Source organism: Anolis carolinensis, chromosome 4, assembly GCF_035594765.1.
Source record: "Anolis carolinensis isolate JA03-04 chromosome 4, rAnoCar3.1.pri, whole genome shotgun sequence".
NCBI lineage: Eukaryota > Metazoa > Chordata > Lepidosauria > Squamata > Dactyloidae > Anolis > Anolis carolinensis.
Window position 1 is genome coordinate 78833078 of NC_085844.1, and position 16405 is coordinate 78849482.

Here is a 16405-nt window from a genome sequence, read left to right on the forward strand (position 1 = left end):
ATGTTATGAACTAGATGAGAGTTATACACCTAAAGAACTCTAAAAGACTGCAGCATTCACCTCGTCTTTCAGCTATTTGCAGATAGCCTGTTGAGAGGTACTGTTCCATGTCCTGCTGGAAAGCTTCTTCAAAGAATTTCTGCCGCTCTTTCAACTTCATTTGCTGAGTTTGCTCCATATCCAGAACCTTTTTAGCATGTTCTGCATCAAGTTCACCTAAAATAAGAAAACACAAATTAACCCTGAACGATGTTGATTTCAGCATCTTTCAAACCATTTTTAAAAGGCTTCCTTATTAATTTAAGACAAGTACTTTTGTTCTATAAAGCAATACTATTAAAGAGCAAGAAGCTTTCAAAGAATATATAGAGAATGAATGGAAGAACAAATAAGTTAGAGACATCAGAAATAAGGGAGAAGCCATTTTGCTGAGACCAGAAAGAGAAACTAAGATCACTTGTTTTTCCTTTATATCATAGTGTTAAGGCCCTAAATTCTATGCTTTTCTACTCAGACCAAAAACCCAGCTTCCTGTATAGTGAACAACTTGTACTTCAACCCTGTGTAATGGAAAAATATGCTGCTGTCGTAACAAAAAGGCCAGCAGCTATTACAAAATATAGAAATCTCTTGATTCACTCTTAATACTTCCTGACAGGTTTGTACTTTAATGGCAATATCTGTTTCCCTTTATCCCCAAATAAGAACAGCAGCTAAGGAACAAACAGAGTTTATGTAATCTTTGAAGAACTAAAAGAGTCGTACTGGATTAGACTAAACGCCTATCTAGTCCACCTTCTGTTTGCACAGTAGCCTCCAAGGAAAGGCTTATAAGCAGGACATGAGAACAACTGTATCTTTACTTTCATGTTCCCCAGCAACTGATACTGAAAGACATACCACAGCTAACATAACATCCACCCACTTCGTCTTGTGTTGTCCGCTTCAGCCATGAACATATAACTGGTTAGAACTAACGTAACACTTAAAACTAGACAAACCTATTTCTCTGCTATGCTTTTCCTTCCGAGTTAACCCTGGCAACTGCAATTCAGGAGCAGGTTAACAACTAACAGCACACTGAACATACTCAGAAATTAAACTTCCCCTAAGGTTCTTAATTACAAAATTAAATCATTTCAGTCTCTGCAGAAATGCCCCTTGATACCACCTCCACTTTGTATGATGTGGTAATGAGATTTTGCCTCCTTTTCATCTGGCCAAAGGCAAATGTAACCTCCATATGTGACAGAAAGCCACTACAGCAAGTAAAGAATTAACCATTTCTCTTCTTTGAACAGTAGTCCATTTAACTCTGCTTGATGATAAATTGCATTTGAACACCTACATGTTTTTAACTGCCATGCTTTAGTGAAACTATGGATTGCTCACTTTTTTAAAAAGCTATGAGCTCACTGAGAAATTGGTCAAGACATTTTCTGGGCAGTTCCCTGTCCATTAAAAAATTACTGACAATATGAAGACCTCCTTCCAAAAATACTTTAAAAATGTTATTTTCAAAGCTTTAAAATAAAAATCTGGAAGCAGACACTATTCTTGTTTTGCCCAATTAATCTTCAGGCAAACTTTTTTTCATTTTCATTAATGTATGTGCTTGCACTCCAGTACCAGTTCCTTCTCCAACTCTGATGGTGCAGTGGCACATTCCTCTCTTCTGGCTCCAAGGCCACGGCAGGTCCAAGAGCTGATGGCAGTTGTAACTATGTACTGTTTTGGCTACAGCAGCTGTAACCAACCTGGGTTTCCCATGGTGTGCTACATTGCTAAACCATTTTTTTCTGATCTAAAATATTTACCTAGGCAAGTAGATACATATGCCCAGGCAGAATATCGTTTAGCATTGCAGTACCATCATACTTTTATGCCAGAATAGACATTTACCTCTGACCTTTCGTCAACAGCTAGAATAGATCAACCCGAAGGATACTCTTTCTGAAGCTGTTCAACAAGGACAGTACATATATCGCAAAACGCAAAAAGGTTATCAGAGACTCTGTGCAATATTCATTTCCTTGTTGCCAAGCTTAAAGTGGCTTATGTGTTCACAAAATATCTCACCATTATTCTTCAGGGACAACACAGCAATATGCCACTGTTCAACTGTAGTAGGGTAACTTACACATGCGTAAGACACTAGTGGGATGCCAGCCTACAATCACTCATCCTATTGGGAGTAGTCCCCAGTGAAATCTGTCTATCTCAGGGAATCTTTAATGCCAATGCTCTCCTAACTGCAAAACTAATAGTTTTGAACAGAACTCACTACTAGCAAGGGAAGGCTGTTATCAGTGGTGGGATTTCATGTTTCAGCCATCATGATTCTGCCACAAATGCCATGGGTTATTTTTTGTTTTAATACAGTACATACATTGGTTAAGACAGACTAATGCTTTGTGGCAAAATACAACATACTTCTGTCCCAACAATTTGTCTAGAAAAAGAAATACTATGGCTGCAAGTCAGCACCACTACTTAAGACTCTTCGGGTAACAAAAATTCCCACCTGATGGAAGAAACTTCAATTCTTACAGGTTTCATAAGCCTGTACTGTACTATGAAATGATGGTTCAAATGTTTAAACATGGAAGAATAAGATGACCAGAATGTGAGTATTTTAAGAGGCCATAGGAGCCAAGACTTGTCTACTTCCAGTTCCAGAAGAATCCCTGTGGGAAGTGAAATTAAACTTAGGATGGGGATCACTCTTTCTGTGTCCTTCCAGGTATAAGAAGAAAAAGTCCAAAACTCCTTTTAAAATATAGTTGCACATTTCAATGCATCTTAACAAATTGTTATTATTCAGAAGTGCAACATATTACCTGTATAATTATATTAAAATGTTACCAGAAAATCTACACATTGTGAAAGGCCACGTGATTTCAACAGAAATTAATTATCAAGTGGCCTTTGAGGCAATGTTCCGTTCTCTTGCCTTTTAATATAAAAAGCCATCAATAATATGCATTTTAAAGTCTTTGCTAAACATAAAAGTGACAGAACAAAATGATATATTCCAATCACTTTGATTAGCTCACATGAGTTGCTACCATGGCCGCTCTAAGCAAATTTCAGAATTCTTCTTTAAAGCAATGAACAGGATATTCGATCTGCACTGGGTGCTTATTCCAGAAACAAATTACAGCAATTAGCCAGGATGAAATGTGTATTTGCTGCATTTACAGATGAATTATTGTGGCCCAAAATAGTATTATAGTTAAGCTTATTTATACAATCCTTCACATCTTGTATATTTACATGAAACATCTGGACAGAATTCCGTTTCAATAACAAAGAAAAATCCTTCTTCTAAGAATTCTTAGGATTCTTAATATCTTCTGTAAGATTGTCACAGAACAATCCAGGGATCCAACTTGTATATATTGAAGATGCAAGGCAGTGAAAGAGAATTTTCACTACTATACCTTTAGCCCAGCCTCTTTAGCCACTTGCCTGCTAAAAGCAGGATCCTAATTTTACTGCCCAGTTGAAAAGGAAAGAGGAGTGCAAAATGGAAGGCTGCTAATGCTTCTTCTTATATTCCTTCAAAATGTTCACATGAAAGCAGCAGTCCTCCTTGCAAATAGAGGATTTGTGGCTGTCAGTGTCACCACATGCAAAGGTCCTGCAAGAGCGTGTGTGTATTGTGCCTTCCAGTCATCTCTCAACTTACTGCTACTCCATGAATTTTTCATAGGGTTTTCTTAGGCAAGGAAAATTCAGAGGTGTTTGCGAGTTTCTTCCACTGAAATATAGCCTACGGTACCCACTACTTCTAAAATATTCCTGCCTTAAGTGCATTTTGATATTGGCCGAGAAGTTGAAGCATACTGATTCATGACAGTTAACTTTGGGGATGTAGAAAGATGTATGTGTATATCTGCATCAAAACTATCTTAGCCTTATTTAGTTGTTCTTTAAATATGTGGAGTGAGCACATAAGTAGAGGTGTATGCTAGTCCTGTCATCGGTCCAACTATGCTCTGTGCAGAGAGGGTCACTGCTGTGGAATAACCTTCATTATCCTCGAACACACTGTCTGTGCAGGAACTCTGGAAAATCAGGATACCAGCTCCCATGCAGATTCCATGAAAGGTGGTGGACCTCTGCTTCAGACTGTTGCCCTCCATGCATAGAAAGGCAATAGAACTGGATTCAAGATTAGGCACATCTAGCATCCTGTCCTTTCTTGTTTGTTAACATGGAACATCTGAATAGAACTCTAGTGACTATATATTTTAAACCAACATAAGGTACTCATCATTCAACTGCACACTACTATTTTCCTTGTGTATTTAAAATCTCTTGTTCTCAACAGTTTAATCCAATTCCCAACTCTCTCACACACCACTGCTACTTTCTGGTTCAATTCCTCTTTACATATCACAAGAAACTTTTATTACACTGATTATAACCTTTCAGAGACAAAAAGTAAATTAATAAACAATTTAAAATGCTTTTTAACACAGATTTCCACAAAGTTAGCTGTAACGAGATAGCAAATTAAAATAGTGTATACATTCATGAAACTTGGGTTGCTCCGATATTACTTTTCAGTTATGTGACAAAAAGGATACAAAAATATATCCTTATAATAGGCTTAAAAAATAGAACCCTAATTTTACTTACCTAAATGGGTAATATATTAACCGCTTTTCAAAGCTGCTGCTGATCACCAGAACGAATATCCCTAAAATGTACACCTAAAAGATTGTACATTCAAAGCACTTAATCTAGAAAAACATCTGGGGGGAAATCCAGATTTCCAAATAGACTGTCGGAAATATTACAAGGTAATTGAGCGGAAATCGTTTTAAGTTCTCATGGGGAAGCCAGAAATAAAGACTAAAATGCGTTCTATACTTGAAGAGCTGGAAAGATCCAAAAAAGTTTATAATTGCCAATATTCAATTCAACATTTTTCCATGTCTCCAAAAAAATTAAGAATTTATATACTTGTGGATTAATATTGCATCGTATATCTAAAATGAGACAATTTTCCATTAATTCTCCTCCCTTTGTGTTTGTAGAATGAGGACAAAAATATCCTATTCTTGCGTAGGCATTTACAACACAGCTGGTTCACGAATAGGTATTTTAACAGCTGCTATGTGCCCCCTGACCTCACAGGTTTTTAAGATAATACCACTAACAAAAGATATTCTGTAATGCCTGGAAAGCTTTAGTTCCCAGAATTTGAAACTTCCTCCCCCACATTAGAGATAGCATTCTAATTCAGATTAGAATGAGACTCCACAAATCATTTTTTTAAATGACCTGTTCTGACTTTAAGCTAAGATCTATTTTGTGAGAAAATACATATTCAGGGATTTCAAATGGGTAATATAGGGCATCCCATCTACTGGAAAATCATGTGTACTTTCACAATTGTAATGACTATGTCAGAATAATCAGCATGCAAATTATGAGCAGTCCAGGCAGTCCCCAAGTTACGAACAAGATAGGTTCTGTAGATTTGTTCACGAGTCAAATTTGTTTGTAAGTCGAACAGGTACATGTTTTAAGTGTAATTCCAGTCTCATACATATATAGCACTTTGGATCACATAAGGAAAGGTTAATACCCCGTGCTGTTTGTTTTTCTGTTTGTGCTGCTGTTCAGAAGATTTCACCTCACTTTCTGTCCCTGTGAGAATAGGATTTTGAAAAATTTGGCTTGTTATGGAAACATGGATTGGTGATAAAGCTTCAGTGGAGACATATTTTCCCCATGATAACTCTTTTAGGAGTGAATTTCCTTTCCTAGAAGTAGATTTCTCTTACTTCCTGTTGTCTTGCACTCGTTCTTAACTATAAGTTGTTTGGAAGCTGGATGTTTGTAACTCAGGGTTTACCTGAGTGTCTTCACACATGTAAAACTTGTGAGCCTGTTCCTTGAGATATCAGATTTGGCCATGGTTGAACATGCCTTAGTTACACCTTGTTTAGACTAATATAGCACACAGTATTTGGAGCTGCCTTTGAGAAATGTTCAGTCCAAGGAGCTACAGATCAATTATATGCTGGGGCTGGCTTCAGGGAATGCATAACTCCCTTGTTTTAAGAGCTCCACTGGCTGACAGTTTCTTTCCAGGCACAATTCAAAGTGCTGGTTATGACCTATAAAGCCCTATAAAGCCAGGCTATTTGGCAACTGTAGCTCCTTGTACAAACACACCTGGGTCCTGAGATGCTCAAGAAAGGTACCTCTCTCAGTTCCACCGCCATCGCAAGCACGGTTGGTGGGGACAAAAGAGAGGGCCTTCTCGGTGGCTGCCTTTCGGCTCTGGAACTCTCTGCCTGGAGAGGCCAGAATAGCCTGTCTGCTGTTCTTCCTCAAGCAGGCTAAAGCTTTTTTTATTCAGGCAGATTGTAAAAGAAGAAGGATTTTAAGATCGAGCCAGGGAGTGTTATATGGTATTTGAATAGTTATTAATCAGTTTTTGCTCATGTGCATTACTGAGATTTTAACTGAATTGCTTTAATAATTGCAACGTTGAATTCTGTTGTAATATTTACATTCGGAAATTAGATTGATTTAAGGTTGTAAACTGCTTTGCATCTTGATCCAATAATAATAATAATAATAATAATAATAATAATAATAATAATAATAATAATAATAATAATAGAGTTATGGAATAGAAAGGTGGGATCCTTGAACATGGCTCATAAAAAACATGACTGATTACAGATGGAAGGAAAGGCAAAGGTTTTTCTCAGTCTGTACTTCTGGTTACAAAAAGGAAAGAGGAAAGAAATGAATGATGCTATGGTGAGTAGGCCAAGACATAAAACAATGGACAAATATGGAGGAGGTCTAATGTTAGATACTTCTGTGTGCCAAGGAACATAGAATCCTGCTATGATCCAGGAATACAACACATGGCTTAGGACAGAGGGAATCTGTGTCTGTACAGGAAAGATTCAGCATTATGATTTTTTCCCATCCTGACCAGTTTTTTAATTATCAAAATTTTAGAGGTGCTGACAAATTTGTCTTCCTCTCTGCATTCCATCTTGGCTATAACTTTTTAACAGATATATTGCAATGCGTCTTTGTTTGTTTGGTTTTTTTGGGAGGGGGGAAGGTGCCAATGCCTTTTTATTCTGCAAAATAACATTTCCTTTAGATTTCACTTTTTTGCTTGTAATGATATTTATCCTGGATTTTTGCATGCTAGGTTTTCCACGGATTCTGAGATTTCCCTCTCTAAATTAGAGAAGAGAGAGCAAGCTTGTTTTCTGCTGCCCTGGAGACTAGGACGCAGAACAATGGCTTTAAAATACAGGAAAGGAGATTTCACCTGAACATTAGGAAGAACTTCCTCACTGTGAGAGCTGTTTGGCAGTGGAACTTTCTGCCTCAGAGTGTGGTGGAGATTCCTTCTTTGGAGTCGTTTAAGCTGAAGCTGAAATGCCATCTGTCAGGGGTGCTTTCAATGAGATTTTCCTGCTTCTTGGCAGGGAGTTGGACTAGATGGCCCTTGAGGTCTCTTCCAACTCTATGATTCTAATTACTTTACATATAGATTTATCTGCTTTCCTAATGTCAGCTAGTGTCACTGTGTACATCACATCCCTATGTTTTTAAAATATTGGGGCACTCCTGGGGGTACTCAAGAGGAATCTCCAAAATTATACAGATGCTCCAAACACACAGAGGGCAGTTGGAGGCATTTGAGACCAAAATGAAATTGTGAAAACTCTGGGTATCCTGAGACCAAACATTGCCCACCCCCTACGTTGTAGGAGCATTAATCTGCTGCGACATGGTTTCAAGGGACATTAAATATTTTGTTTACCTACCTATATCAAAGACATTAAATGTACCTGATACTAACAAAGGAATCTAAAAAAGTCTCAGAATATCTTCTAAACAGAAATAAGAAGGCTCTTGGCATTAAAGACTTTTAATACTTTAATGTTGTTGAACAACGCTGATTATTCAACGTCAAGATCACAGGGATATGAAATATATTGGCAACCAGATAATCTGGAATTGTGTTCTTCAGCTAGATGCCAAGTTCAACATGCCAAAAGTAAAGGCTGCAAATACACTTGTGAATACTAAACTGCATCCATGCACCTGTTTTGCCCTAGGATATTCAGTGTACCTTATGCAATAACATATGGAATATAATGATCACAGCTGCTTCTCGGTAGCAAGAATTCCTTTCCACATTTCTTACCAAGCTTATAGCTGTCTGTGTTTGTATAATGGTGTCACCAATATTTTATTGTAGTGAGCTGAAAGTAATTAAGCAATTGAATATTCATATTGTTAAAAATTCCAAAATACTGCCTCCAAAACAGTAATATAAGAAATTGCCAACCTTATCGCTAAACATATGTACAGTTGTAAGTAATTTTAATAGGGATAAATTTTGTATATTTTCCCAGCAGTCTTTTGTATCATATTTGTTCATCATTGCCTAAGGAATTATGTTTGCCCTCTTCCTTACTAGCTTATTAGGCGAGATTTATTATTTCAACTTGCTTTGAAATGAGGTTCTCTAAATTGCTTTAACTGCTACTATTTTGATGTCATAATGTTTGATATCTTTAGTAGTCAGTTTTATTTTTGCTAACTTTTTATTATCTGTATTTTACTGTTCTGAGATAGGGCTCCATGGGGACCGTTTGTACACAAAAAAGAGACTTATAATTCCTTGGAATTATTAAATGAAAGTAGGGCCTCTTTTGACGATCTCAAATTTCTGGTAGGCTCATATGGCAAGAGGCAGTCTTTGAGATGTCCTGGTCCCAAGTCGTTTAGGATTTTATAGGTTAACACCCGCACCTTGAATTAAAATTTGAAGCCAGTGCATTTTTTGAAGGACCACTGTTATATTGTCTCTAAAGTGTACACCTGACATTTCGGCTACTACATTTTGTACTAGTTGCAGCTACCAAACACTTTTCAAGGGCAGATCACATACAGTGCACTGTAGTAGTCTAATTGGAAGACAACTATGGCATGGACTACTGTGACCAGATCTGCCAGTGCCTTCCTCAAAAGCTGGTGCAGCTGGTGCAACAGCCGAAGATGGTCAGAGGCGCCCCTGCCCACCTCAACAACCTTGCTGTTTATAAATAGTGCTGGAACCAAAAGCAGCACCATGCCACAAGCCTGATATTTCAGAGGAAGTACAATCCCATCCAGAACAGGCAGCAATCCCAATCTCAGAACTTCCATCTTGTCTGGATTAAACATCAGCCTGTTCAGCCCTTTACTGCATCGAGATAATGATCCAGTACTTCCACAACGTCCTTGAAATAGTTGTAAAGGAAAGATCAAGCTGGATATCAGCATACTGATGACACCAATCCCAAAACTCCAGATCACCACTCCCAGTGGTTTCATGTAGATGTTAAAAAGTATAAGGGACAATATTGACCCCTGTGAAACTCCACAGGCTAATGGCCAAAAGGCTGGGGGAAAAGACCCTCTAGGAACATTTGGCAGAGAAAATTTGGAACCAAGGTTAGACAATGCCCCTAAATCCCATAGCAACCAAATGACCCAGCAGGCTATCAGAGCTGATGGTCTCGAAAGCCACTGAACCAACAATTACATGTTTCTGCCTCATAAGCAGTCCTGAACCCAGATTGGAATGACTCCTGGTAATCTGGTTTATTCAGGAAAGCCTGGAGTTGTGCTGCTGCCACCACTCACTCTAAAACCATACTTATTCTAAGAGATTTTTAGAGATTGTTATCCTGATTGTTATCCTAGGGAGATGGGGCCCTGTGAAATTATTTTTTTTCAAAAAATTTACAGTTGCTTCTTTTAGAGAGGTTGGAACATAGCCCACTTTCAAAGAAGCATTTGCAACCTCCACCACCCAATTGTTTAGTCCTTCTCTGGCAACTTTAATTACTCAGGAAGGATATGGGTGTAATGGACAAGTGGTTGGTCTCACCTCTCCAAGCAACTTGTCCACATCATCATAATGAACAAATGGAAACTCATCTACCAAAATTGGACAAATGCATGCCTCAACTGCATTCCCCATCTATACTTTCAATATGGAGTTAGTCTAAATTGATCCAAACAATTTTCTACACAAAGCATTTCACAAACTCATCACAGTCCTTAGATGGGATGAACTTTAGACACTGATTAATATTTATGACCATAGAAATGAAGAAAAAACAAAACAAAGTGGAACTGTTAAAGATAATGAAACGATGAACGCCCTAAGAAATGTCCAGAGTAATGAGCCACTATATCATCTATGATTCAGACAATAAAAACAATTTCCTTTGAAGTTGACGACACTATGAAAATAGAGTATCAAGCAAGATTAAAATTACTGTTATCTTTCATTTCAGTAATCATTACAGAAAATAGTTCAAACAGCTGTTTGCACTCAGTATTTTAAATTATAGCAAATGCACCCATGCCTACTCTACAAAATACATTTTTGTAGCACACAAAAATGTTCACAGCTTTAAAGTAATGGTAATTTTATAAGTTAAACTGACTAAAATACTCAAGAGTCCTCTGTCTTATAAACAGTTTGGCTGCCTCATGATGAAAGCTTCTGGTCACGCAAAAAGGCTTTTAAAACAAATGAAAATACTTAATACAAAACACACACTTCACTGAAACAAAATGCACAATAAGATAACCCTAACTACCCTCATTCTATAGGTCTGTGCAGGAAGAAGAAGAGAAGGCAAGTGATTGCTTAGATTAGTTCCAAAAACAGTTGAACTAGTGAATTAAATATGTGCTTATTAAGCTGGATGTCATCAGTTAAAGATTAAAGCTCTAAGCAAGGTAGTCTGATTATCTTAAAGAATGGCCATGGACAGATCACAGTTGTCTAAAGTTACAGTAATGTGTTTCTAGAATGTGAAGAGCAGGTGTGTACATCTGCAAACACAGCATTAAAAGGAAACAAATTATTGAAATTACCATGAAGCCAGCCATTTCTGTTAACAATGGTCAATTAGATAGCCACTGAGAAAAGAAGGGGACAGAAAAGCAAGGAACTGGGAGCTGCTATGAAGTTGTGAGAAGAGAAGGAGATGGGAGAAATGAGAACAGGACATATTGAGTGTCTCCTAACGAAAGTAATTTGTTGTGAAAGGAACTGAAAGTGGATGGTTATGATGCAGGTACTATCAGATTCACCTTTAGAAGCATGAGACCTTGTGCAATTCAGAAACAAGACAGGAGATAAGGGAGAGGGATTCTGAAACCTAAAAATACCTAGTGCACAATATGAAAGCAAATATTTCATTTAGTCAAATATTAACAGGTTAACTTTGTCCATGTATTAGTTAAGCTATCTGATGCTGCCTTAAATGACCCATCCTTAGGCTATATGAAAGCCCTTTGTAATGATACAGAGACTAGTTTTGACAGGTCTATATTTAAAGGTCCCACTGTCATCTCGTGTCTTAAATCAAAATGAAATTACAGTATACTCTAGGATATAAAACTTACTCTATTTCAGAGTTACTACACAAATATTCCTTCCTTTAAAGTATTGTTTCCTTCCACTGAAATGATGCTTCACACCCAAAGAAAGCTACATCTGACACATATTTCTTTGTTTATTAATGTTTTCTCTAGAAGCCGTATTTTTCAACTAAGTTAAATTAGACAGTTCTTAGCATTTCAAACAGCTGTTTTCTTTGCTTTTTGTAGAACCAGTGTTCTTCATGGACTCTCTAAAAATCAGGAAAGAACATGAAAGTATTACAGGATGAAAGAATTACTTTGCACTCTTTTGTCTATTTGTTAGAAAAACCACCATATTTATAGTTCTAATGATTCTGTCATTCACTACAGAAAAAGGCATGGACATTAAAGGGCAAAATAATATTTGTAATTGAAAAATAAAAAAGCATGATTATCTGCCTGAGGTTTATTGTAAAATAAATTACCATATATACTTTTGGGACCAAAATTATGGCTTTTGATATGACCTGTAGATAAGTCAAGGATACAACTTTCAGAACTTATTTTCTGCAGAAACATCCTGTAATGAAAGTAATGGATTAACATCTGTTAATAGAAGTAATGAATGCAGACAGATGACTGTCACTACTATACCACAGCTCACACATAACTCAGAGTTTAGGGTGATCTTTTCAGGATATGGTGCAACTCAGCCTTTCAAAATCAGCAGGTACCTTCCCTGATGCAATGATGCATTTACTAACCAATGTATCCATCCCTGTTAGATCTTATCAGCCAATGGAAAACAGTGAAGATTATATGTGATGGACTAACTAATTCAAGCATTTTGATCACATTATCAGGCCACAATAGCTAAAAATAATTCCTAGAAATCTGACTAGATGGAGCACTCTTCATACCTCTTCATATTCTACAATAGATTCGAAGAAAACACAAGTTACTTTCGCATTGAGGTGCTTGGCACATTTATCACAGCAGGTAACTGACCGTTCCATTTCTAATGCCTTCAAGCCTGAGTCTAACAGACCTCTCTACTCAGCATGTGGAGGACAAAATAGTAAAAGCATAATGCCTTTTTCCCCTCTTTTGTCAACTTCACTGCTGCACAATGAGATTAAATAAATTTAGAGGAAAGGCTTAACACAAGATATCTTCCATGACAACATACACTTCAGCATTAAATATAAGCAAAAGAATAATCAAGTCATATTATTTCATTTGAGCCAGCCATTCTGCCAAAAGATCCTAATATACACTGCAAAAACTTCAACTGACACACACACAAGATAAAGTGCATGAATTGACGACATTGATCTTCTTATACCAAAATCTATTTGTTTTAATATCTAGCCTATAATCCACCAGAAATGTACTGTAATGGTGTATTGACAGTGGGATACAAGAACCCTTAAAGTTATCTCTTTATGACTCACCAAAAAAAAAATCAATATAATGGGACTATGTCAGCGCAGGATAGCTTTCAAAAATAGGTTCTTTTTAAGTACTGTAAACACAGTCACTAGATATTACTGTTGTTGCTTGTTAAGTACTACAAAAACATAATTAGCATTTTACTAGTCATTCTTAAGTTTGAGAGCATACCAGAATAATGTGTTGAAAGCCTTCAAGCAGCAGGAAAGTGTGTGTGTGTGTGTCACATTTTCCCCTACATGGAGATTATGTACATATCATTGCACCAACTTTCAGCTCAATGAGAAAAAGAAAACAGAATAAAAAATCACAGTTAATAGCACAGGCCTAAAAACTCTGCATTTTTCACTATATTCAATAACTAATGTTTTTTTCTCATTTAACTTTTTTATTTAAAATCAGTTCAATTGTTGCACTGTATACTCCTATCTAAGTTCAACTGCTTTTATAATGAATTCTCTCCCATTAATGTCTAAATCTAGACATTCCAACTTCGAAACACTCACTCGCTCTGACCTTTTGTTTTTGAATCAATATCTTTGAAGCCTCTAAGCTAATAGTGACTCTAAAGCCTCAGGCTTAGGCAACTACATGAGGTTGGAGAACCACAGAGGACAGTTGGAGCTCACCACCACTACTGCCATTCTTGATTCATCAACACAGACCCAAATCCAGAGCCAAACACACTGGTGCTTTTTAGGCCCTGTGTGACAAATTCCCCATACAGGCTCGTTCTTTAATTCCAGTCCTTAGAATCCTATCATCAAATGCCTTCATGGATCGAGTATGTGGGCCTTAGGGTGACCCCTTATATGTTGATTTGTAGCTGTCCCGTTGTTGTGGGTTTGTTGTGGTTAGAATGACCAACCTCCACCCATCTTTAATAAAAAAAACCTATCCCTTTCGAATCCAAAATCTATCTGGTCTTTGGGAAAAAAACAACACCAGTTTTGAAACATTTATTCCATTGCAGGTCATGTTTTGCCATCAAATCTTCTATAAATTATATATGGACATAAACCAGAGATAACACTCTTTCCATTGTATTTTCAAAGTACCTATCCTTGGAAGTACAGCTCTATGTTCACAGTGGATCTCCCTATGAATCTCTAGGTCCTCCAATGTGACTATGATCAATTACCGATGGAAGTCACACTGGAGCACCTAGAGATTCAAAGAAGGAAATGTTTTAATCATATAACTGCAAATACTCAAATCCGTAAAGTCAAACCCACAAATTTGGAAAGCTAACTGTACCTTCTTTACATACAGAATAGTTCTGTCAGCTTGATGTTATTGCGAGTATATCTAAACCAGTGTTTCTCAACCTCTAGATCCCCAGATGTTTTGGCCTTCTACTCCAGAAATCCTAACAGCTGGTAAACTGATTGGGATTTCCGGGAGTTGTAGGCCAAAACACTTGGGGGCCCACAACCTTTTCATCTTTTAAATCTGTTTGGCTCATTGTTTTTAGTATATTTAACTTATTTTTATTGTTTTAAATAATTTAACACATTTGTTTTAATTTTATTTGTAAACTAACCTGTGATCTTTTTTATATTGAGAAGGGGAGAAAGAGGTACCCTGAAATAAACAAACAAGAAAACAAATAAAGTAGCTATCAAAGAAAAACTATGAATAAATTAATAATTCCAAGGTATTCATAAAAGAATTTAGATATTTTATTAACTTACATCGTGTCAAAAAGAATCCTCAAGCATTTGAATAGTCAAACAGCATGCAATTAAAAATATGTGTTACATTAATAGTATTAAGATCAGGGTGACAAGTGTTCATATCTTTAATAGTCCAATGTGAGTCGCACTGAGCCAAAATAAATAAATGAATCAGGCTTTTTAAAGAGAAAAGGCTCATGGCCACTTCCCGTTTTAGCCACTTATTGTTTGGGCTATAGCACAATCACTGGAAAATATCTAGAGGCAATTTCTGATGTGCACTTGAGTCAACATTAACGATGTTTTCAGATATTTGCTTCAGTGTAATATTTTCAAGTACAGAAATAACATGAAAAGTAGTCATCTTAAGACAGAGAGGGGGAGAGAAATGAAGAAGCGGGGGAGCTTCCAAATCTACTTTTGGGAACACCTCCCAAAATTCAGCAGTTAGCATGACTACTTCCCTTTTCAAGGTGTAGAACACTGGCTAGATTCAGAAGTACTGCTGCCTCAACATATTGCTGTCTGTGGGAAACAGCACAATGTGATAAGCAATTGCTTTATATTTGATCCCCACATTATTTGAGGACTTTGTACTTCAACTATCATTTCTTTTCCCTTTCTTACAACAGGTACAGGATCCTTCCAACATCCTGCTCCATGGAGATTTTTAAAAACACCAAGAGCTTTATGTAATAGCTATAGAAGATTCAAATGATGCACTGCACAGATGCAGATAACCCATTTGTGTGTGACTCAGAGATCACAAAGAATTATTCACTGGAACTGGAACTCCCAACTTCTGTTTCTCAGTCCCATGCTATGAAACTACTAGGTGTTGTTTCTGTTGGCATGTATCAACAGCTGCCATAGTTTCACTACCTCCCGCTGGAGGTTCCACAAAAAGAACACTTTCATTTCTGGATAGGTCTTCAATAAATGTCCTAGAAAGATGTCTTGCTGCCCATACAGGGCAAACTGTTATAAGGTTCCTTTTTCTCTTTTGTGTGTATTGTAGTTATAAACAGTAGTTGTTGATGATCACCAAGAAAACCCCAAACCCACCTGGAGAAATGTCTATAGCAGAGTAAGGTTCCATCTACGCTGCCAGATAAAATCCAGATTATCTGCTTTGAACTGGATTATATGGCAGTGTAGACTAATATAATCCAGTTCAAAGCAGATAATCTGGATTTTATTTGGCTGTGTAGATGTGGCCTAAGAACATCATGCAAAAGGTCTATACCCACAACGACCAACCAGACATCTATGGGAAGTTCATAAACAGATCTTTTTTTCAACGGCATTTTCCTTCTCATGTCCCCCAACAACTGATATACAGAGGTTTAGAATCATAGAATCATAGAATCATAGAATAGTAGAGTTGGAAGAGACCACATGGCCCATCTAGTCCAACCCCCTGCTAAGAAGCAGGAAATCGCATTCAAAGCACCCCCGACAGATGGCCATCCAGCCTCTGCTTAAAAGCCTCCAAGGAAGGAGCCTCCACCACGGCCCCGGGGAGAGAGTTCCACTGTCGAACAGCTCTCACAGTGAGGAAGTTCTTCCTGATGTTCAGGTGGAATCTCCTTTCCTGTAGTTTGATAGAATGTTTAGTGCCTTTGATAGCAGAAGTGATATATAACCATCCTGACAGGAATTATAGACTTATCCTCAATGAATCTTCTCTTTCAAACACATCAAGATTGGTAGCCATTACTGAAGTAAATACCAATGCACTTCTATATTACGTGAAGAATGGTTCTTCTTAACACAAGGGTCCTTGAACTTTTTAAGCAGAGGACTGATTAATGGTCCCTCAGACTTTTGGGGGGGAGGAC

General features: G+C 37.3%; 1 protein-coding gene across 2 annotated transcripts in view; it reads right to left on the minus strand.

Annotated features, from left to right (window-relative positions):
- The window catches only part of dtnbp1 (dystrobrevin binding protein 1), a 73690-nt gene that overhangs the window by 4496 nt on the left and 52789 nt on the right, over nucleotides 1-16405 (minus strand). For both annotated transcript variants that reach the window (XM_062980688.1, XM_003219790.4), the window contains one exon: nucleotides 61-216. In XM_062980688.1, coding sequence (XP_062836758.1) covers nucleotides 61-216 — 156 coding nt within the window. The remainder of the gene's footprint in view (nucleotides 1-60; nucleotides 217-16405) is intronic.